Below are 25,132 nucleotides of genomic sequence, written 5' to 3'. Positions count from 1 at the left end.
CTTTATTCTTTTTAATGTTTTAAATTATATCTACTTTGAATTTGACGAAATTAAATCCTACACTGTTTCCCTAAGACTTCAATTACGTCGCCTTTTACTCTTCGGCCTGAGAAACACATGCCTACAAGACCTGTCCAGCAACGACCTGCTTGTGAACTTCAACTATATTTGTTTTCGCCGCAAGACAATGATGTTCTGTTTACTCTCTTGACTGCGATCGTTGTGTTTTGGACATTAACCGAATTGCTACGATATGAATCAATGTTAATTTTTTGCCTGTGTTCAATGTATTAGTTGTTTTAAGATCTTTATATCTTGCCCTACTTTACTATTTGGCTGATGATGACACTTGTAATGTGTCGAAACCGGTCCCAATAAACAAGTTGTGACTTCTTTTTAGTTCAACTTACAACGAAGTATTGAAAGGTGGATCCTTCTAATATTGTACATCTTCTTACATTTTGTCGTGTCACGTTACACAAATTTGCGGTTGACCCCGAGGCATAGGATATAGTATTTATGTCAAAATACTCATTAATGTGTTACCTGAAAATTGAAAACTCTTTAAGTTACAGAGTTAGCCAAACATGAACTTCGATGGCCAGATGAGGTCGCTTTCAAACCTAATATACGCCTTCGGAATCAAGTGAAGATGTTTTCAATTGAGGAATGAACAATGTAGTCATGCAGAACAGGTAATATGTTACAAGAATGTGAAAAAGTACTAAATTGACATGGCCAGTTGGGAGAATGAAGTGTCTGATCGGTCGATGTGGTGACGTACGTCCATGGAGGGCCACAGCATTTTTAGCAACAGTGTGAAGGCATGAGAGGGTAGTTTTCGTCATGATGGTGGTGACCATTGCTTTAAGAAGAACTAAAAATGGATAAATATCCTCAAACCAAACCAAAGCGCATGGCACTAAAGCCCTTGAAGGACCTTGGCCTACCAAGCGAACGCTGCTTAGCCCGGAGGCCTGCAGATTACGAGGTGTCGTGTGGTCAGCACGACGAATCCTCTCGGCATTATTCTTGGCTTTATAGACCGGGGCCATTATCTCACCGTCAGATAGCTCCTCAATTCTAATTACGTAGACTGGGTGGACCTCAAACCAACCCTCAGGTCGAGGTAAAATCCCCGACCTGGCCGGGAATCAAACCCGGGGCCTCCGAGTAAGAGGCAGGCACGCTACCCCTACACCACGGGGCTGGCTGACAAATATCCTCTCATAACTCTAACTACAGGATAAGGTGGTGATGGTGTTGATCATTGTTTTTAAGAAGAACTTGATACCAGCATATCCTGCCGACATCGATCTGTTACAATACTTATGCCCGTAGCTGTACAGCGACTAATATTTCTTAATGGGATAAGGGAGGATCTATTTATCCATGTTCTTGGTGCTAATAATATCGTGCGTGTGCATCCCTCCCAACACCACTCGATCTGACCGCCATTTTAGTTGATAAGAAGGGACCCTAACTGACAGACTTTGTCCGTATTGTTTTACCGTCAGTAACAATGAAAGATTTACCTCACCTGCCCTTTAAGAATCGCTCCGTAGAGAAGAGGTGCCACAATACCAGTGGCACTGCCGATGGTTAACATAATACCGTTGGTAGTACCCGCGTAGTTTGGAGCTAGGTCCAGTGGGTTGGTAACAGAGCCTCCGTAGAAGCCACCCTGTAAGACTGCGGTGAAAACCAAGCACACGATGATGGCGGTGGTGTGGCAGCCTAGCAGGATGACTAGCTGCAGGAAGATAGCAGGACCAATACAGGCTGTGGACACAAGAAAATATTTAACAGTCACTTTATTTTGGATGTTCAAATTAAAAGAGGTGTGGACTAGGAAACAGGAGCAGGAATCAGAGATAAGGCATTTTACGGATGATGTTAGACTGTGTAGAGCAGGGCCCCTCAGAGTGCATGCGCGTGGTGCATGCACTGTGCACGGTGCAAAAGACGACTTGGCTTGGTTGACCAGACTGCAGACCCCCCACTCCTCGATTTGGAGCAATAGCGCTTACTCTCTCTTTCCTCACGCCTGTCTCGCTCGCTCCGCCTGTCTCCCTCTGCCCCACTTGCGCCGTAGCGCTCCAAATCCGGGCTGACTTGAGCCGAGTATAGCCGAGTATAGGCGAGTTGAGCCGAGCTTAGCCGAGTAGCCCAGAGACGAAGCGTTGATCCGAGCCATGCCGAGCGGCAGCGATGCACAGTGCACGGAGCTCTTGCGCCTCTATCTGCACGCGTGAGATTTTGGGCGTTTGAGAGGCCCTGGTGTAGAGTAATAAAGGGGATGGTGAGCGACTGCAAAAGTAAATAAATAAATAAATAAATAAATAAATAAATAAATAAATAAATAAATAAAAATCTCGAACGGGGCTGAGTGGTTCAGATGATTGACGCGCTTGCCAGCTTGACAGGTTCGATCCTCGCTCAGTCCGGTGTTACTCGAAGGTGCTGAAATACACTGACTGACAGAGCAAATGCAACACCAAGAAGGAGTGGTTCGAAAGGGATGAAAGTTGGGGAAAAAACAGAGACGGCACGGACGAATAATTGATGTTTATTTCAAACCGATATGCAGGTTACACAATGCGCACGGCATCGACTCAGTAGGATGTAGGACCACCGCGAGCGGCGATGCACGCAGAAACACGTCGAGGTACAGAGTCAATAAGAGTGCGGATGGTGTCCTGAGGGATGGTTCTCCATTCTCTGTCAACCATTTACCACAGTTGGTCGTCCGTACGAGGCTGGGGCAGAGTTTGCAAACGGCGTCCAATGAGATCCCACACGTGTTCGATTGGTGAGAGATCCGGAGAGTACGCTGGCCACGTAAGCATCTGTACACCTCGTAGAGCCTGTTGGGAGATGCGAGCAGTGTGTGGGCGGGCATTATCCTGCTGAAACAGAGCATTGGGCAGCCCCTGAAGGTACGGGAGTGCCACCGGCCGCAGCACATGCTGCACGTAGCGGTGGGCATTTAACGTGCCTTGAATACGCACTAGAGGTGACGTGGAATCATACGCAATAGCGCCCCAAACCATGATGCCGCGTTGTCTAGCGGTAGGGCGCTCCACAGTTACTGCCGGATTTGACCTTTCTCCACGCCGACGCCACACTCGTCTGCGGTGACTATCACTGACAGAACAGAAGCGTGACTCATCGGAGAACACGACGTTCCGCCATTCCCTCATCCAAGTCGCTCTAGCCCGGCACCATGCCAGGCGTGCACGTCTATGCTGTGGAGTCAATGGTAGTCTTCTGAGCGGACGCCGCGAGTGCAGGCCTCCTTCAACCAATCGACGGGAAATTGTTCTGGTCGATATTGGAACAGCCAGGGTGTCTTGCACATGCTGAAGAATGGCGGTTGACGTGGCGTGCGGGGCTGCCACCGCTTGGCGGCGGATGCGCCGATCCTCGCGTGCTGACGTCACTCGGGCTGCGCCTGGACCTCTCGCACGTGCCACATGTCCCTGCGCCAACCATCTTCGCCACAGGCGCTGCACCGTGGACACATCCCTATGGGTATCGGCTGCGATTTGACGAAGCGACCAACCTGCCCTTCTCAGCCCGATCACCATACCCCTCGTAAAGTCGTCTGTCTGCTGGAAATGCCTCTGTTGACGGCGGCCTGGCATTCTTAGCTATACACGTGTCCTGTGGCACACGACAACACGTTCTGCAATGACTGTCGGCTGAGAAATCACGGTACGAAGTGGGCCATTCGCCAACGCCGTGTCCCATTTATCGTTCGCTACGTGCGCAACACAGCGGCGCATTTCATATCATGAGCATACCTCAGTGACGTCAGTCTACCCTGCAATTGGCATAAAGTTCTGACCACTCCTTCTTGGTGTTGCATTTGCTCTGTCAGTCAGTGTACATCAGCCTCGTGTAGGTAGATTTAATGGCACGTTCAACAACTCATGCGGGACTAAATTCCGGCACCTCGGAGTCTCCGAAAACCGTAGAGGTAGTTAGTGGATCGTAAATTCAATAACATTATTAAAACGATCTCCTGGTGGTGGTGATTATTGTTGTAAGAGGTAGGTGAGGTGAGGAGGTGATTATTGTTTTAAGAGGAAGTACAACTGGGCAACCATCCTCTATATAACACTAATCAGAGGGAAAAATGGAAGGGATCCGGCACTTCGAAAAATGAAGATATCGGTCAAAGAAAGACAAGGTCCTCGAGGGGGAGAAAATTAAAGACTCCCTAGGCCTCAAATGCTGTAATACCGTCGGGGTCGGAAAAGAACAACAGTTGACCTAGGGACGTCGGATAGGATAGATGAAAGTGACGAGCCTGGCACAAGTAAATTAAAAAGATCTCGACAAAGAGATTGAGAGCAGCCAATGGTATGATGGTTAACGGGGTGAAAAATCAGGTTGTAAGTCTCACAAAGATGAGAAGTTCTCTCGGTTTTAATTACTGTGTTGATGGGCTGACAGTAAACCTAGAAGATCATTGTAAGTACCTAAGTGTTAATACAAGGAAATGTCTTCGTTGGGGTAACCACATAACCGGGATTGTAAATAAAGTTACAAATTTTTTCACGTGGTTATGAGTGTATTTAGGGGTTTTAGTATGGACTGAAAGGAGAAGGCGTATAAATTATTGGTAAGACCCCAGTTAGAGATTGTTCTAGTGTATGGGACCCTCATCTGGATAACACGAAACCAAATGAAGGCAGCACGATTTGTTCTGGGTGATTTCCAACAAACAAAGAAAAGGTAATGTTACAAAAAGTGTTGCAAATTTCGGTCTGGGAAGAGGAATTAAGGATTGGAATAATGTTTAACTTATTTAAAGTAATTTAAGGAAAGAGTACACTTATGTAAAAAGACGGACAATAGCGGTAAATCTGCCATCTGGGAGACAGCCATAAATGTAAATGAGTGGTGATTGATTAACATTTCTACAGCACATACTGTATGTACTGAACACGACCTGGTACATTGGACATTTATTTCGATTATTACATCATGACAATACGGCATGGCAGCATGTAAGATTAAGTATTTCGCGAAATGAAAAGATTATCTGTATTTTGCGTCTTTTTCGCGACAAACACACAAAATATATCATTTCTACATTGATGTTGCACTTACAGATGCCGTTGAAGATTCTATAAGCCTTTATGCGAGATATATGCCGTTTAGCACAGAGCCAGGAGGACAGCGAGCCGAAGAAAGGACCCACAAGCCAGGCAACCAGGTAGGGGAGTGATGAGATGAAACCGCTCTGCAACAGAAACATGTTTGATAAAGAATAGAATTCCGTTAGAAAAAGAAAACATATTATTGAAGCATTGTAATAGGTCGCTTTCTTCACGCTTACAGGGTAAAACTCTCGGACGATGGGAATTCCTGTTTTACCCAGGACTGCAACCAGAAGTGGCGATTTCTAAGGTCATAGACACTTTGTGGAGGAAACATTACATTTTTATTAGTAGTATACATTTATTAGTTTAGTATTTGTATTAGTAGTTACATGTTTTCACCTTAGCAACAAAATGGCCAATCGTGAACTCAAGGTTCAGTTTGAGAACTCTTGTCTTGCCCACAACAGATATCCACAATATCTAGGGATTACTCTTGACAGAACTCTGTCCTTCAAGAAACATCTTCAGAATACGGCTGCTAAGTTACGATCAAGGAACAACATCCTACAAAAGCTGTGTGGAACCACCTGGGGATCATCAGCATCTACCCTACGGTCTTCATCTCTTGGTCTTGTGTACCCTGCTGCAGAATACTGCTCATCAATATGGCTGAACAGCAGTCACACCAAATTAACTGACCCTCAGATGAATCACACTATGATATCAGGAACAATTAGATCTACTCCCACTTTCTGGCTACCTGTTCTATCCCACATTCCACCACCTCACCTCCGTCGAGAAAATGCTCTCCTACGAGATTATAAGAAAATAACTAACAACAGTCAGTTGCCAATCCATGGTGACATGAATGATGCTCTCATTAACAGGCTAAAATCTAGACACCCACCTGTTAGAACAGCCAGAAACCACCCTAACTTTAATGTGTTTCAGGCCTGGAATCAAGTATGGATATCCAGTGCTCCATCAGAATATCACAATCTACCATGGCTGAAAAACAAACCAGAGGGTTTTGATCTACCACAGAAAACCTGGACAACTATCAGCAGGATTCGCACTGGCCATGGCAGATGTGCCAACTCCCTCCATAAATGGGGAATACTTAACTTCCTAACTAACACAACCTCTGGTCTTTTTCCAGCCCACATCCTTGCATGTGCTATCACAAGATGTCAGGTTTTACATGTAGGCTCTTTCTTCTTTCTGCCTATGTGGTTTTTCCCTGACCCTTCAATACCATACCTTAACACTATCCAACCAACACAAACTTTGCCGTGGTAGCGAGTCTGACTCGGAAACCGGCAGATACTCCTTGTATCACTTCCCACTCTTACCTGCTATCTCTTTCTTCTTCTTAAAAAAAAAAAGTCAGCGACGTGCAGTTGTGGTGCTGTGAAGTTAACAGTTCGGCTCGTTGTGGAGCAGTGTCCTCTCACTGCCTACCAGGGAAACCCTAGAGACATTTTTCTGCTCTCACCCTTGTGTGTTGACTATGTAAATAATTTGAACCTGTAAATACTTCAAACTATAAATATTATGTATTACTACTGTATTTATATGTAATGTGATGTGTTAGCCATACGCTAAATAAATACATTTTTATTACAATTTACCCTACTGAAACTAGGAATTATTCAACGAAAAAGCAATTTGTACAAGCCCTGTTGTCTTATCGGCTAATTCTTCCATTAATTATTAACAAAATTATTAGGGGAAATAAGCACAAAATGTCGTTCGTCGCTGCTGACTGATTTGTATAGCGTCTAAGCAAGTAGTGGAGACTTTGCATGTGCTGTGCTTTCTAGTTGTTTTACGTCGCACCGACACAGATAGGTCTTACGGCGACGATGGGACAGGAAAGGGCTAGGAGTGGTAAGGAAGCGGCCGTGGCCTTAATTAAGGTACAACCCCAGCATTTGCCTGGTGTGAAAATGGTAAACCACGGAAAACCATTTTCAGGGCTGCCGACAGTGGGGTTCGAACCTACTATCTCCCGAATACTGGATACTGGCCGCACTTAAGCGACTGCAGCTATCGAGCTCGGTGCATGTGCTGTGAGGAAGGGTGCCGAGCGCCTTCGTCAGTCTGGCAGTCTCTTTAGTGTCTGTTAGTTTCTTAATGTGTAGTCAAATACGAAACGATTTTTAATTGTATACTCACACCGTACTTCTGTTTAATTGTAATACAATGTATTGTACAGTATTTAATCAAAATCTCAAAAAAACTATTATTACCGCACTTCTTTCTTTCTTTATTTATTTCTTTCTTTCTTTCTTAATCTGTTAACCCTCTAGGGCTCGTTTTTCCTTCGGACTCTGCGAGGGATCCCACCTCTACCGCCTCAAGAGCAGTGTCCTGGAGTGTAAACAGATCAACAGAACTGAAGCTAGCACACCAACTGACTAAAATAACCGACAATAGGAAGAATTTCTCAAGGGATACTAAAATCAAATATTACAACATAGTAATCAAGCCAGTGTCTGCATGAAAACCGGTGAATAGAAGAGATAGAGGAAAAGGAAAGGAAAATGTTACGGAGATATCCGTGGAGCAGAAAGAGGGGAAAGATCTTCATTGGGGTAATCACATAAATATGATTGTAAATAAAGGGTACAGATCTCTGCACATGGTTATGCGAGTATTTAGGGGTTGTAGTAAGGATGTAAAGGAGAGAACATATTTGTATCTGGTGAGACCTCAACTTGAGTATGGTTCCAGTGTATGGGACCCTCACCAGGATTACTTGATTCAAGAACTGGAAAAAATCCAAAGAAAAGCAGCTCGATTTGTTCTGGGCGATTTCCGACAAAAGAGTAGCGTTACAAAAATGTTGCAAAGTTTGGGCTGGGAAGACTTGGTAGAAAGGAGACGAGCTGCTCGACTAAGTGGTATGTTCCGAGCTGTCAGTGGAGAGATGGCGTGGGAGGACATCAGTAGACGAATAAGTTTGGATGGTGTCTTTAAAAGTAGGAAAGATCACAATATGAAGATAAAGTTGGAATTCAAGAGGACAAACTTCTGCCAGCTGGGCGACTGCCCTAAATGCAGATCAGTAGTGATTGATTGAAAGAAGGTGCGGGTGTTGAATGGGTCTAACTACGATATCAGAAATTGAATTAAAACTTTAAATAAAGGTTATATTTCTTTCTGAATTTCAAACTTAACAAGGTTTTTCACTCAGTGAAATAATGAGGTTACAGGTACAATGACAATTTCAAAAATTGGAAAATCCAAGATTCAGAACTTTAAATATTTTGGGCTTGAAGCCCCTACTTTACAAATTTACAATTTCGTAAATGAGGTATAATTTAAGCAAGGGCAGAAATCTCCAAATTTAAGAGCACTTTGGTCCAAAAGTTACAATCTCTAGCCTTCTAGAGGCTCCCCTCACTATTACAGAAAACTTAGAAAAGAGCTTACATGCTCTCTAAACTTAACAGATTTTTTAACAGCCCGCTTAAGGCAACGTTACAAATCCCTGGCCTCTCTAGGGACAATTCACAATTTAAATTACACAGGGGTATTTATTACCCAACCTACTGGGCCTTCATGGAAAAAGAACAGGTTGGATTACTGGCCCGAACACAAAATGAATGGAAGCGTACACTTGCGCTCCTAGAACTTTTAAAACCCTAATTGGGCTCTCGGCCCGATGATACAGGGGCTAATCCCAAGCCACTGAGGTGACTAGAGTGGAGATTAATCTAACACTTTAAGAATAGAGAAAAGGTTACAAATCCTAGTCACTTCAAACCAAGTAGAAGGGGAGCTCGAGAGGGTAACGCACTCTCTATCCCCGAATTGCAGTTAAAGACTTTTAAAAAATTTTACATTAACCGAAAGGAAATTTACATTCTAGAAAACAGGTTACATAGAAGTAATTAGGACCTTCCCCTCGTGTAAATCTGCGGAGGTAGCTACAGAAAAATAAGTCTGGTGGTCATTACCTTGGCTGCTGGTCTGCCTGGCGAAGAATGAGGAGCCCCGCCTCCTGTCTTAGCACACACAGACTCTCAGAAATAGGGCGATCAAGAGACAAGGTAGCCGGAAAGGCCGCAGCTTATGTACACGAGGGGACGGTTCTAGAGGGTTCTGGACTAATCCGGATACCCCCTCTCGATTTTATTGGCAGAATCAAAAGTTACACCCAAAAAAACAACAAGAAGCCTCTGATAGGCTGAAAAATAATTACAGAAAATTCCTATTGGCCAGATTCAAAACTGGCGGAATGAGAAAGAAGTGTTGCAAACTTTGAAATATATACAAAAAACAAATGAAAGTTAATTTACTTGAGAAAACCCATAAACACAAAATTTCTTTCAAGTTCTTCCACTTTGCACCAGAGTGCATGAGCAGAGTTTTTGTAATGACATCTATGGAGAAAACTTCTTGAAGTAGGCCTTCACCAAAACAAACAAAATAAATCCAATCAGTTTAGGAAACTTAGAAATGATAAACTTCTCAATTATTCAGCAGTGACATCTTCTGATTAATGTCCCAACTTCCTGCAGAAGCAGTTTCACGTTTTGTTGGATAGATAGAGTTCATTAAGGCGCTTCTTTTGATTGCGCGGTGTTGAGGTGTACCTTCCGGTACAGAAAATATTAAGGAAAATCTGAGGATCATTGAAAAGCGAGGAAGGAGAGTTTAGGCATCCATCCGTCCATTATCTAAAGCTAAGCCTTGTCGCTGCAGCCACATCCCACGGTCTTCAGCAGTTCTTTTCATCGTGACATAGGAAGCAAAACCCAGCTGGGTGATTATGTTCCTAAGGTATGAGAGATGCGATCTTCCTCTCGACTTCTTCCCTAGGACCTTTCCTTCGAAGACATTCTGGAGAAAGGTGTCATGTCGTAGGACGTGTCCAAGAAATTTAGCTTTCCTCTGCTCTATTGAATAAATTAAGGTCCGTTTCTCATCAACGTCATTCAAGATTTGGATTTTTTTTTTCCTGTCCAACTCGTCCCTGTCAGTCTTCTCCAGAACCACATTTCCGCAGCTTCTAGTATTGATTGCGCTTGATTTCCCAAAGTCCAGGTCTCACAACCGTAAGTTAGCACACTCCAAACAAACGTTTTAACAAATTTCTTCCTGGTGTCAATTCCTATGTGCTTATTTAACAATAGATTTTCCCTGCTTTGAAACACTTGTTTTGCCACATAAATTCTTATTCTTTTTTGACTTCTCTCAGGCACTGATTGTCATTGGTAATAACACTACCCAGACAACAAAATTCTTTAACTTAATCTATTTTTTCACAGCCTAATTTAATGTTTGTTTTCATTGTCTTCTTGTTTTGAACGACCATCATTTTCGTTTTCTTTGTGTTTATTTTTAGCCTGAACCTCTCTAACGTGTTGTTTAGTATACCGAGCATCCTAGTCATTTTGTGCTCTGAATATGACAACGAATGACGTAAAAAGTTAAACATATTTTAGAAACGAATTAACAATACCAAAACGAGGAAGGAAATTCACTGAAAATTTTGTGATACGTCCTTAAATACATTATACTGTAGGAGTATCTCAGAGAGTAGCAGACATAGGAAAAATAAAGATCTATACAAGGACGAATAAAATGAAAGGATGTGAGACACGATCAGAAAGAGGAGAATGAAATAAAAAAGGAGTGTTTAACCATGTTTACTAGAGCAAGAACGGCAACCAGTGAATCTAAGGAGTAAACAAAAGGTGTCACAGAGACTGGAATAACAGACGATATAGTGCAAGACAGAACAACTTTTAGAAGTTTGATACAAGATTTCTAGCGGAAGAAGAGGAAAGGTAATAACATGTGAACACATGAGAGGAGGAAACAGCAAAGTGCAAGGATGAAGAATTATTGGAAGTCAAGAAAATAAGGGCCAAGATGAATGCACAATGTTACGTTTCGTGATCCTTCGATGAACAAAATCGAAAAGAATAAAATATTTCGAATACTTCATTGTCCATAAGTAGTCGAAGAAGAACGAGAGAAACAGTGCAACATACCTGCTTGATGTTGAAGTGCAGGACGTTAGTGATGTAGGATGGCAGCTGAATGAGTAGCGTGTTGTTGATCCACAAAAAGGAAGACATCATGACCACCGCAGCCCAGAAAGGAAGCGACGTCATGATACTGACCCACGGAGTAGATGACACTGCCTGAAGAAGTGAATTTACTTAACTAGATTAAATATTTATAACATATCTCGTAATAACATTTGTGGCATAACAATCTGCTAGAGAGAAAAATCCACTAAGAGGGTACAGTACGGCAAGAGCATCAAAGTCAAGTCCAATTTTCACACTATTTATCTTAGGGTAAAATGGGCTTACACATTTTTTAATTTTGAAATTCCCCTGTTGCACAGCTATTCCCGGAGATGAATACGTTTTTCTTTGCATATATCGTGTAAGCAGTAATTTACTATTGACAATGAATTACATAAAACATCTAAACAAATTTCTTTTAAAAACGAATTTAAAAAACCAAAACGAAGGAAGAAATCAATTCAAAATTTTGTGATAGATCTTTAAATACATGGTACTGTAAGAGTGTCTTAGAGAGCAGCATATATAGAAATACAAATGCTAAGAGCTGAGAGTGATAATAGGAGAGCTTTGGAGGAATTCATGAATGTATATCCAGGTATGAGAATAATGCATGATAAATTAACCAAAAGAAAATACAGGGGAATGGTACGGTGGCTGATTTGAGTTTATAAAAATAAGGCATTTGAAGGAGTTGCAAATACATGTTTATTATGTGAGAAGGAGTTAGGAAATGCACATTTCTTGAAACAATGTGAAAGTACAAGAGCATAACGGTTTAAATATTTGTAATCGGAAGAGATAAATAAAATTGAAAGACAATCTGAATATTACACTATTGTAAAATTAATGAACAAGGAATGGAAAAGGCCAGGGAAATTGTCGACATTATTGATAATTGTAAAATGCTTGTGGGAGAAAAAAACGAAAGTGGTGAATGAGGGAATAGTATAGTACGCGAACCTTTCCTTCAGCCCTAGTTCCCATTCAGCACTATGGAGCTCAGGGCTCAAGCAAAGGTTCGCGTACTATACCTGCTGTTGAAGTTGCGAAGGGATTTGAGTAGTAATTGGCAAGTAACAAACTGAAAACAGTGGAATCATTACGAGTACACATGGTTAAAATTATATTATAGGACATTTAAACTACACATACAGAAATGCATGCTTATATTTCAGGATGAATCAAGTCTTGTATCTCCTGTCTCGGACAACCGAAGTTGGAAAAGGGAGATTCCACATTCATCAATTACCCGTACATTAAATAACCAGATTAAAATTGATCATATTGAGTAGGAAAAAATACGGGAAATTATTAATATGTGAAGTATCATCCATGTACGGGGTATAATAACGAGCTTTTGTAACCAGGTATGTACATAACACAAATTTTGACCCACAGATATGGAACAGTATAGAGTCAAAGTCAATAATAAGTAAGGGCGACAATAATTATAATTTTAGTATCATATTTTTTATATTTTTTCCAGTTTTTAATGTTAGTTACGTATTGTATATTTTTTATTTGTAGTATTTCTGTTCATTGATGTGTACTCCGGATTCTAGGAGTGCCTAAATACGTCATGCCAACATAAATTCCTAGAGTACGGTACGATAAGGTTCATTTTCCTTTACACGTACGCATAGGAAAATGAACACAACAAAAATTGTTGTAATCGACCTCATGTCCATGTGTGGCCGGGAGGGGTGACCAATCTTAACGAAAATAATGGATACGAAGTGCATTGTGAGATACACAGTATTGCTTCCGCACCGACGATATGCTATTTGCCATTTTGGTGTGGAAGCTGCCTTGGACATTCTCCAGTGATTATGGATAAATGCATTTGTCTTCGATTGTGGGGGTGGTGGTGATTATTGCTTTAAGATGAAGTCTAACTGGGCAACCATCCTCTATATAACACTAATCAGAGAGAAAAAATGGAAGGGATACGACGCCCCGAAAAATGAAGTTGTCGACCAAAGAAAGATAAGGGCCACGAACAGTAGCGGCGATTAGGGAGGGACGAGGGGAGGTAGTAGCCCCCCAACTTTGTGGAGAAAACATTACATTTGTATTCCATTTTAGCCAGCTAAAACAAGGAATTACAGGAATTTTTTTTTAAAAAAAAGCTATTTGTATAAGCCCTGTTGCCTATCAGCTAATTCTTTCCAGTTGTAATCGAGCTAGCGAAGCGAGAGGTTGTATTGTGCAGTGAGTGCTGAGTGAGAAGTATGAATATTGCTATAGAGCAATATCGCGCGGCCATAGGTCGATGGCACGGGCGAGTGAAGTGTGTGTGTACGCCAAGTGATAAGGTGCATTTACGAAAATCTGGGCTTGAGGGAACTCTGATGGTAGCAGCAGTGGTGGCAATTCTTCTGATAATAGGAGGCATAGAAATGAACCCTGGACCAACGGGTTCATTGAGCTGGGAGGACATAGATAAGATTAGGGAAATAGTCAGAGATGCTTGCCAGTTTGAGCAAACGAGGGAGTTAATTCGCGAGCTGAGAAATGACATGACAGAAATGAAAGACTGTATAAAAGAAGAGACAAGAATTATGACAGAAAAGGTGGTGGAAAACTCTAGGGAAATAGAATTATTGAAGTCGAATATGAAGGAGATTGAAGGAGAAACTGATAAATTAAAGTGGCAACAGAAAATGACTATCCAGGACGCAAAGAGGAAAAATATTTTCATATACGGCATTCCATAGAAGGAAAAGGAGGATCTGAATGATCTAATGAATAAAGTGTTAGATATCATAAATAACCATATAAAGATAAATTGTAAAGAAGAAGATATTGATGAAATCTATAGGCTGGGGAGAGTCAAAGGGAAACGACCTATTAAGGTTAAGTTGATTTCTTCTTTGAAGGCGAACAAAATTATCCTCAATGGGAAGAACTTAAAAGGAGAAAGGATTTGGATAAGAAGAGATATGGATAAAGAGACAATCATGGAACAGAGAGTCTTGCGATATCACCTAGTAACAGCTAGGAACTATGGACTAAAAGCATACATAAGAGGCAAACGTCTTATAGTAGGTGACAGTAACTGGTCGCGTATCTGGTCAATTGCACAGCTAATTCTTTCCTGTATTTTAATTCATTATTAAGAAAATTATTAGCGATAATACGCACAGAATGTCGTTCGTCGCGACTAACCAATTTTTATAGCACGACAGCAAGTAGTGGAGACTTTTCATGTCCTGTGAGGAAGGGTAGCAGTGTTTGTATTTTTTTTTTTGTCAAGGTCATGGACACTCGTCAGTCTGGCAGTATCTTTTGTGTTTGTTAGTCTCTTAGTGTGTAGTCAAACGCTAGATGATTTTTAATTGTATAATCACGCCGTACTTCGATTTAATTGTAATACATGTGTAATATTGTTCCCTTGGTGAAAGTTTTATTCAATAGAATTGAATCAAAATCTCAAAAATCTATTATTACTGCACTTAAGTTGGTGAACTGTCAACCTTTACTGTACCTCTCTGACGAAATTCGCTAAGAGAGCATCAAAAATTTACCATTTTCAGCTTGTTTCAGTTTTCGTGTTGTAACGGTTCAAATCCCGTTACAAGATTATATCTGTATTATTATTATTATTATTATTATTATTATTATTATTATTATTATTATTATTATTATTATTATTGTAACTATTATTATTTAATTCAATTCTGTAATCTAATTTCGCTATGAAGTAATTGATTATCGCTTGCGTGATTGTAGTTAATTTGTTATGTATATATACAGTATATATGTGTGTGTAGACTAACATTAAAGGCATGTAAAGTAAGAGTTGCTGCATAATATCAGATATAGATAAATTGTGTGAAATAACTTTTGACATTGCAACACATTGTGCAATACTGCTATCGTAACTGTCGAGTCGTCGCTCTGTCATCGTATGCATTTAACGATGAGCTCATTTTTTGGGAGTCCCTAGAGTGCCCCAGGCAATTTCACTACAACCTGCAACAGTTTGAGTTGGGTGGGTGTGAAATCATCGCTATTTTTGGAGATTTCGTAGTTATGTCAACTAATGGCTATATAAGCTCACCGTATATTATAGCGTCAGTCATTGGGAAGGAGAGGCCTCAGTCGGTCGGTCATTCGGAGAGTTCAGTTAGTTGGAAGCTGTTGGTTGGAAGGAATTGGAAAGAGAGACTTGCAGTGAAGTCGGTGGGATACCAAACCTTGCCATACGGAGTACTACTGAGATGGTAGTAGTCAGTCCGTGAGATGGAGAAGCAGCAGTTACATGGATACTTAGTCGTCAGTCACCATATGGATTAAATGTTCGGAGTGTGAATCAAGTTTCATGCCATGCTATATCTCGTCAGTGAAACAAAAACGATACATCACCAAATTAGGCTTGAGACACCAACTCAAAGGAATACTTCGTAATTACAGTCAAAGTATTGAAGGTACAGTCAAGTGAACAGTGAGGGATATATATCTTGTATAACTTTTAAATGTCCGGTCAAGAGGAATTTAAATTTAATGCCTAGTTTCTTTCAGTTATTATGACATAATTTTATTCTCATCTGTTTTATCGCAGCAAGTCTTACTATTTTAGGACAAAATTTAAAAAATATATTTTGCTCAATATCAAATTTCAATGGTAGAATTAGATAACCTTAAATTCAATGGGGAAACGAAGCGACAATCTCCTTTTCCTAGAACCTATGTGTTATGCTGTTTAAGTAAGCTTATTACCTCACGCCCTTGAGATAATCAAGACTCTCATTCTATTATTGCTGCACTGAGTTGTAGCTGGCACCCATCAAATATTGTATGTGTAAGTAATCAGGTAAGAACTAAATGTGAGTACAGAGTCCGACGATTGAGCATTGTGTTTCATGAATATGTTAATATTTTTCATTTTAATTCAATTTTATATTTTTATATGTGAGTGGAGTAGTCGCAAAGTACATACCCCACCTCACAGCTATATCCCCCACAAACCCGGGTACTTTTCTTCTGTACATTCCTCCCCCCCTCCTACTTCTAAATTGCAATCGTCGCTACTGGTCACGAAGGGTGTAAAACTGGAAGACTCCCTAGCCCTCGAATACTGTAATAGCGTCGGGTTCGGAAAAGAACAAGAGACGACCAAGGGAGGTCGGATAGGAGAGATGAAAGTGAGGAGCGTGACACAAATAAGTGGAAGCAATCCCACTTACTGGCAATGCTGTGTTGTTTGTTGATCGTAATCTCTAGTGGTATATTTACCTCCCTCTTCTCCTGCACCTTGTGATCTTCGATGGGGCTCTGCTGCCGACCTCTGATGATAAAGTCCTTCTCCCTGTTAGAGATCCTTGGATGAATCTCTGGAGCGTCGTAAACAAAATATATCCAGGGTACGATGAAGAGCAAGCAGATCCCTCCGAAGACATAGAAGACGGAGGGCCAGCCCAACTGCTCCACGAGAAGGCCAGACAGACTCAGTGCGACCAGGTTACCAGCCGCATTCGCTGCGAATACAGGAATGAAATTCACTGACACACGATTGTTGTACGGTCTGTAATGGTTTTAGGGAGTTATTTTCATTGGAGTATACCATATGCGCAAAAATAAATGACACTAAAATATTATTTAATTGCCTTGATACAGTATGTGTTCAATAATCCACAATTATTGCCCTTCAGGCAACCAACTCAACGTTAAAAACATCCTAGGGATATGAGCTACGAATTTTAGGTAAATAAAATATAATAAAGTAAGAGAACATATTCTTTATTTATTCCTAAAAATTACAATCCTTTCCTTAATCATCGTTATTCATCGATTAGATTAGCAGTTTGTCTTTCTCTACCACTACGAGCGCTAATGTGAGTCAATGCAGAGTTTCACTTGAGCCCTTATAACTACATTTGGTGTGGACATTTTTCAAAAATCAAACATACCTGAGGGTATTGAACCAAGAAACACATTACAGAAATAATTATGTAAATAAGTTAATTTGACTAGGATTTGAATAAAAAAAGAAAACGAGTAAAGAAACAAGCGATTTTCGGCTGTTTTTCAGAACTGCATTTAGGACGGAAGTGATTTTCAATTTTTTTTTCTTTTAATTTGATAGAGCTATCCAAGACTCACAATTTAAAAACTTTCCAGGCCTATTAGCCCTTCAACTTTCGGCACAATTGAGGAAATTGCTTAATTTCACGGTTTTCACCCCCCTACTTTGTCTACTAAGACATGTTTTTAACATTAAAATGTGTACCACCACGTGTCAAACATTGTTCATGATGTTTTTGAAGATTTTTGAACATGCTGATGATTAAAGGTTACTGCTGTAAGGATACCAAAAATGACGACATCTTCTCGAGAAATTCGTGAATACTTATAGTGTGCCATCTGTCTTGAATACGGATTCCTTCAACATGCCCCATATGTAGGCATTTGGGTGCGTTAGATACGAGGAGCAGGAAGGATACGGGGATGGAGTTCCACAAGAAATTAGGTGATCTCCAAAGTGTCGTTGCAGAAGGATTGACTCCTCAACGATGTGGGTTGTAGTTCCATGTTGCTACATCCATTGTCGTTGGAGGGGTAAATTTCTGGCGTTACGAATACGGTTCAAATCCAGCAAAAACGGGATAATAATGAAATCTCTGTAGACTATCTGGTCCACTGTTTTTGGATTTTGTACAACATCTTGCACGGAAAAGCGGCCCCGTTTTCCGTGCCCGGACACGTAACACCTGCTGGAGAAGTCGTCCATGATTGTCCTTCATGACTTGTTAACGACAGCTAACGTTGCTCTGGTATTTCGTGTCTCATTATTCAATCGCTCCTCGCACAGTTTTGTAACGTGAAGTAAATTCGGACTTTTCTGATGCTCTGCTCTTTATTACCGGAAATTCTGAGGTGGTGTAGCTCTTTCCGGGATTTTCCCCAATGGACGTGAGCTGCATGAACCATTTTAACCGCATACCAGCACTTCTGTCATTGTTAAATCTCTGAAACCCTGAAAATGGTTTTCCGTGGTTTCCCATTTTCACACCAGGCAAATGCTGGGGCTGTACCTCAATTAAGGCCACGGCCGCTTCCTTCCAACTGCTAGGCCTTTCCTATCCCATCGTCGCCATAAGACCTATCTGTGTCGGCGCGACGTAAAGCCCCTAGCAAAAAAAATCTCTAAGAGTACCTGGAATCGAACTCGGGTATCCGAGGATGGTAGGTAATCATGCTAACCGTTACGCTACGGTGACGGACACCGGAAAGAATGTTCCACGATGGACGACCTTTCCAACAGGTGTCACATACCTGGCTATGGAATATTGGGTCCTTGTTTCGCCGTGGATGCTGCTCTTCTGTAATTCTGAGAACTGTAATTGCAGAAATCAACACAACACCGAATTCACAATATTTCATACTATTATACTGTATACAGTAAATAAATACTTGTACGCCTCTGCGGTGCAGTGGTTAATGTGATTAGCTGCCAGCCCTGGAGGCCCGAGTCCAATTCCCGGCTCTGCCACAAAATTTGAAAATCGGTACGAGGATTAGAATGGGATCCATTCAGCCTCCAGAGGTTAAGTGAGTAGAGAGGGATTCATTACCCACCTCACCCTTGTCTTCCCTCTTCCTTGTCTATTCCTTCCAATCTTCCCATCCCCCGCAAGGCCCCTGTTCAGCACAGTAGGTGACGCCGCCTGGGCGAGGTAATGATCCTCTTCCCCAGTTGTATGCCCCGACCAAATGTCTCACGCTCCAGGAGACTGCCCTCGAGGCGGTAGAGGTGGGATCCCTTGCCGAGTTGGGGGGAAAAGCCAACCCTGGAGGGTAACGGATTAAATAAATAAATAAATAAATAAATAAATAAATAAATAAATAAATAAATAAATAAATAAATAAATAAATAAACAAATAAATACTTCGTTGCTAGGGAAAGGTGGACAGCATATGAACAATAATGGCACTGTCCTGTGTTTTACTGCTTACCTCACTAAAGCTAATCGGACTGAGATTGTGGTGGTAATTATTGGTTTAAGAGGAAGTACAACCGGGCAACCTTCCCCTATCTCAGCCATAGACGCCCAAAAGAGATCCGGTTTACTCTGTCTGCCATCTAGTGGGCCTAGAGTAAAATGGAACGTCGAAATTGACGAGCAGACAGCCAGATGGCGTCAAATCGAAATGTCGGCACACGGTACCTGAGGCCATACGATTATTATTATTATTAGTAGTAGTAGTAGCAAGAAGGAAATTTTGAAGGGGTCCGATACTTTAAAAAATGAAGGTATCGGCCAGAGAAAGACAAGAGCCAGGAAGGGCGTGAAAATGAAAGAATCTCTAAACCTCGTGACCTAATACTTTCGGAGTAGGAAAAGAACAAGAGTCGACCAAGAGAGGCCTGATAGAAAGATGAAAACGAGGAGCCTGGCACAAGTAAGTGGCAACAATATCAGACTTATTTACGGAAACAGTGGTCACTACACCACGTTCCCAAGTTCAAAGCTCCTGGCCCCTTTTTAGACGCCACTTATGACAGGCAGGGGATACCGTGGTTGTATTATACCGTCCCCACCCAAAGGGATACCATATATCAACTACAATAGTCAGAAAAAAACTACTATAATAATAAACAATTAACATGGTCTGCATGCAATAGAAACTGTCTATCGATCAAAACAAAATTAAAACATTACAAGACGGTAGTTCAATCACAGGTGACATACGGAAGCGAAACTCTTTTTAAAGTCGCTTACAGAAACAGAATCGATAACATCCTAAAAGTAGAGAGAAGAATAGCAAGGACATGCAAAACTTATAAAAATATCCAAAAGATGGACAATGGTAGGTAGTGTCAAATGAAATGGTATACAGAGAGCTGGAACCCATCACAGATACTATACGGAAACGGAAAAAGAAAATCTCTTTGTTTGGTCACATTATGAGGACATCAGGAACCAGATAATAAGAAAATTAATAGAGAAACTCTGGAACCTGAAGCAACAAGTAGGGTGGATTAAGGAAATTAGAGAGGATATAGAAGAACTAGAAATAACTCTGGACAATTTGCACAATAAAACAAAACAGAAAATATAATGAAACTGAAAAGCTTAAAAATAAGATTTAAACCAAAGAACAGACAAACGACATACAATGAAAAATATATGAAAAGACAGAAAAGATCAGAACGAATGAAGAGCTACTTGGCAATTCGGAAAGAAAATTTAGCGAAGAAAATGGCCATTAAATGATTGACCGAAGTGGTCCCATGAAGCCGTTAAAAAAGAAGAAAAATAATAATTTGGCTAATCCCAAAACTGAATTATCAAAGCTTTCTCTGTAATCAAAAATGTTACAAGGTTACAAAAATGAGATTACTCTCTAATTTTAATTTGGTTTTACGATCAGGGAAAATAAAACACCATGTGTATAAATATTAGGTAAACTCATGATAAAGATAGAAAACACTGATTTATTTTAGTACTGAACCAGTCAGATTTATATCATGGATGTTTACCTGACAGTACAAAGCCGGAAATTCTTGATCGTTCTTCTACAGTAAACCAGCGACCAATTATTACGTGAGTTGAGGGGAGAACCACTCCCTGGAAGACAAGGAAAGCGATTCAGTCAGCGAGACAAAAAAAATCGAGAAAAATATGTTACGAATGTGTAAGGAGAGAGTGACAAATGTTAACCCTGCATTAGTCCCGCACGGAATTATATTCCACTAAGTAATCATAAAGCTTAACTCGTAGTTTAACTTCAAAAGTTAACTAAAAGTAATTTATTTACTTACTTAAAGAAACATATGAGAAGACATATGAACCAGCATAATTTATGTCAGGTCAAGGTGCAGCTTATGGCTAAGTAAGAGATGGATTACAATAAAAGAATTTAAATGGATCTTGCATTGGAAAGGTGCGTTTAAAAGTGGATTTGAAAGTAGAAAGTGCATCTAGAATGCAAAATAAAGCTTCAAGTAATTAAGTCAATACAGACCCAATACTGGCCATTATGGTCAAGATTAGTAATAAAGACATATGAATTACAAAACAGTATATTAATGACAAGATATAAGGTAAAATTTTAGGTCGCAGTTACAAAGGAATATCCTGAAATGCAGTCTGTTTCTTGTCTGCTGATTCTTCACTTCCAGAATCCTGTTCACTCTCGTCTGCTAATAGTTAGAATTTGAATATTGAATTTTCACGACCGCATTGTAATCGAAACAGACTTTCAACGTATTAGGTCGCGTTACGTACATGTAGTACGTGTTGAAGAGATGTTAAGCACAGAACAAAAATGGCCAGCCGGACACCAGTGGGATCCGAACCCACAACCTCCCGATTTCGCGTCGGTTGCTCTACCAGTTGAGCTATGGTGGCCTAGGCCATCTTTGTTCTGTTTGAAAGGATCTGAGCTACAGGTCTGGCACTGCTGCTAGCACACTGTAGAGTGCGTTTAAGTCGCCCGTTGTGGGGCATGTCAATGAATATTGAATTTTCACGACCGCATTGTAATCGAAACAGACTTTCAACGTATTAGGTCGTGTTACGTACATGTAGTACGTGTTGAAGAGATGTTAAGCACAGAACAAAAATGGCCAGCCGGACACCAGTGGGATCCGAACCCACAACCTCCCGATTTCGCGTCGGTTGCTCTACCAGTTGAGCTATGGTGGCCTAGGCCATCTTGGTTCTGTTTGAAAGGATCTGAGCTACAGGTCTGGCCACTTTTGCTCTGTGCTTAACATCTCTTCAACACGTACTACATGTACGTAACACGACCTAATACGTTGAAAGTCTGTTTCGATTACAATGCGGTCGTGAAAATTCAATATTCATTGACATGCCCCACAACGGGCGACTTAAACGCACTCTACAGTGTGCTAGCAGCAGTGCCAGACCTGTAGCTCAGATCCTTTCAAACAGAACAAAGATGGCCTAGGCCACCATAGCTCAACTGGTAGAGCAACCGACGCGAAATCGGGAGGTTGTGGGTTCGGATCCCACTGGTGTCCGGCTGGCCATTTTTGTTCTGTGCTTAACATCTCTTTAACACGTACTACATGTACGTAACACGACCTAATACGTTGAAAGTCTGTTTCGATTAGTTAGAATTTGCTTTACGTCGCAGTGACACAGATAGGTCTTACGGCAACGATGAAATAGAAAAGGCCCAGGAGTGTGAAGGAAGCGGCCGTGGCCTTAATTAAGGTACAGCCCCAGAATTTGCTTGGTGTGAAAAAAGGAAACCACAGAAAACCACGGGGTTCGAACCCTCTATCTCACGGATGCAAGCTCACAACTGCGCACCCCTAATCACACGGCCAACTCGCCCAGTACCTTTTCTTCTTCGTCGTGGTGGTGGTGGTGATTATTGTTTTAAGAGGAAGTACAATTAGGCTACCATCCTCTTGCAGAAAAATGGAAGGGATTCGATACTTCGAAAAATGAAGATATCGGTCAAAGGAAGACAAGGGCCACAAAGGCGTGAAAATGAAAGACTTCCTAGGATTCGCAAACCTAATACCGTCAGGGTCGGAAAAGAACAAAAGTTCACCAAGTGAGGTTTGATAGAATAGACGAAAGTGAACAACCGGTCACAAGTAAGTGTAAGCAATGCCAGGACTCAGCTGTGGGCCCCGTGGTCACCAACCCACGCTCCAAAGTTGAGAAGTGGTGGTGATGGTGGTGGTGATTACTGTTTTAAGAGGATGTACAACTAGGCAACCATCCTCTATATAACACTAATCAGAGAGAAATAAAGGAAGGGATCCGACACTTCGAAAAATGAAAGTATCGGGCAAAGAAAGAGAAGAGCCATGAAGTGCATGAAAATGAAAAACTCCCTAGCCCTCGAAAACCTAATAGCGTCGGGGTCGGAAGAGAAAAAGAGTTGACCAAGAAAGGTCGGATAGGATAGACGAAAGTTAGGAACCTGGCACAAGTAAGTGGAAGCAATACCAGGACTCAGCTAGGGGCCCAGTGGTCGCCAACTCATGCTCCAAAGTTCACAGTCCAGACTTACAGAGAAAGCTCCTTGCAGTGCTCTGTTGGCCATGAAAACTCCATGGTGTACGTCAACCGAGGCGGGACACAGCAGAGACAACACTCCAGACAGAAGAACTCCGGGACCCAGCACCACTCGACCACCAAATTTATCTGCAGCCCAGCCGGCCACGAACTGAGTCGCAACGTAGCCATAGAAGTATGAGGCGAGGATCTCCCCTTGGAGCTGTTCGTCCCAGTCGAACGGGCCGTCCTGAAACAGTAGGGTGGGAGGTTGTTATTGGTTTAGTGTAAAACAACAAACATACCCTCTTAACTCAATTAAATGAAAGTAGAAGGTGAGGTGTAAGCCTGCAAGGGTTATAAGGCAGTATTATTGGACCTTTGATGATTTCTTACATGCAAGGTGAAGCCGAACTCCACCGAGGTTGTTCAGGGAGTATATTGGTATGAGGGACTCGTGGTCTCCGGTACTCATTATATAGTAATTGCAGTTCGTTCGGCTTTTTGCCGCAGTTGGCTTTGTACCTGTATTGCACTACGTTTTTCGTCCGTCCTAAATGCTAGTTATTCACAGACGGTGGGGTGTCGGGATATTGTCCCGCAAGAGCTTTTTAACATGTCGGAATAAGTGCGACCAGTATTCAGTATTCTGGAGATAGTAGGTTCGAACCCCACTGTCGGCAGCCCTGAAAATGGTTTTCCGTGGTTTCCCATTTTCACACCAGGCAAATGCTGGGGCTGTACCTTATTAAGGCCACGGCTGCTTCCTTCCCACTCCTAGACCTTCCCTGTCCCATCGTCACCATAAGACCTATCTGTGTCGGTGCGACGTAAAGCAACTAGCAAAAAAATAAAAAAAGCATGTCGGAAGCCAAAGACAAGGAATTGTTTCGTTTAAAACACCCTCTAAAGGCATATTACAGGCTTTTCACTGTTGTGAAAGTATTTTCACGGAAACAAGGATGACCGAATAAATAAATAAATAAATAAATAAATAAATAAATTAATTAATTAATTAATTAATTAATTAATTAATTAATTAATTAATTAATTAATTAATTAATTAATTAATATTATTTATTATTCATGTTGTATATTTTGGGTTTATGACGTGTAATGAACTATATAAACACACTCAACGCGTTTCAAAAGGGACCTTGCCTTTCTTCATCAGGAGAAAACAGAAAAATGAAACATGACGCATCAAAGGTTGCTAAGAGAAAGCATCAAAGAACGTAAAATGATACCCTAAGATGTAATAGGGGCGCCATTTTCGCCCCATGCTAGGCAACGAATGGCAACAGTAAACGTCCCACTAATTACTTTTACTGTTCCGGAGTCGCCAAAGTGCCGAATTTAGTCCCGCAAGAGTTCTTCTACCTGCCAGTAAAGCTGCCGACATGAGGCTGCTGTATATGAGCACCTTCAAAAACCACCGGCCTGAACCAGAATCGAACCTGCCAAGTTGCGGTCAGAAGGCCAGCGCCTCAACCGTCTGAACCACTCAGCCCGGCCCGAATAAATCATAATTACATTATTACCCTGTACCGAGCCACCGTAGACCACGGTTCCCTTATACCAATATACTCAGAAGGTGTCCGTGAACAACCTCCGAAAGTTTGTATGTGGAGTTTGGGGTCAACCTGTATACAGTAGTCTATATAGCCTAAAACTATTTGAATTTGAATTTGAATTTGAATTTGAATTTATTGATGACTTACATGCCACTGAGGCTGAACATCCCCTTTATTTAACGTCTTCGTATAGTACAATACAGGTTTATGAACACACTAACTACATTTTTTAATATTAAAATATTAAATTAAACATTAAACTTAAAAAAATAAAATACAGGTACCAAATTCAATGAAATTACAACATAAATTATATAAGGAGTAAGAAAGTATATCATTACACCTATTTATTATTTTATACTACAAGAAGCTAAAGAATATAAAGCTGAACCAGAGAAACAATT

General features: G+C 41.2%; 1 protein-coding gene across 4 annotated transcripts in view; it reads right to left on the bottom strand.

Moving 5' to 3' along the window:
• Positions 1–25,132, bottom strand: part of LOC136881132 (sialin) — a 90,067-nt gene that overhangs the window by 17,375 nt on the left and 47,560 nt on the right. For all 4 annotated transcript variants that reach the window (XM_067153798.2, XM_067153799.2, XM_067153797.2 and 1 more), the window contains 6 exons: positions 23,171–23,404; positions 20,655–20,742; positions 16,406–16,647; positions 11,123–11,275; positions 5,122–5,254; positions 1,541–1,782 (listed from right to left, as the gene is read on the bottom strand). In XM_067153798.2, the coding sequence (XP_067009899.2) occupies positions 1,541–1,782; positions 5,122–5,254; positions 11,123–11,275; positions 16,406–16,647; positions 20,655–20,742; positions 23,171–23,404 (1,092 nt within the window). The remainder of the gene's footprint in view (positions 1–1,540; positions 1,783–5,121; positions 5,255–11,122; positions 11,276–16,405; positions 16,648–20,654; positions 20,743–23,170; positions 23,405–25,132) is intronic.

The sequence above is a fragment of the Anabrus simplex genome, chromosome 9 (genome assembly GCF_040414725.1).
Source record: "Anabrus simplex isolate iqAnaSimp1 chromosome 9, ASM4041472v1, whole genome shotgun sequence".
Lineage (NCBI taxonomy): Eukaryota > Metazoa > Arthropoda > Insecta > Orthoptera > Tettigoniidae > Anabrus > Anabrus simplex.
The sequence above is the reverse complement of the archived record's forward strand: the minus strand, read 5'-3'. Positions and strand labels throughout refer to the sequence as shown.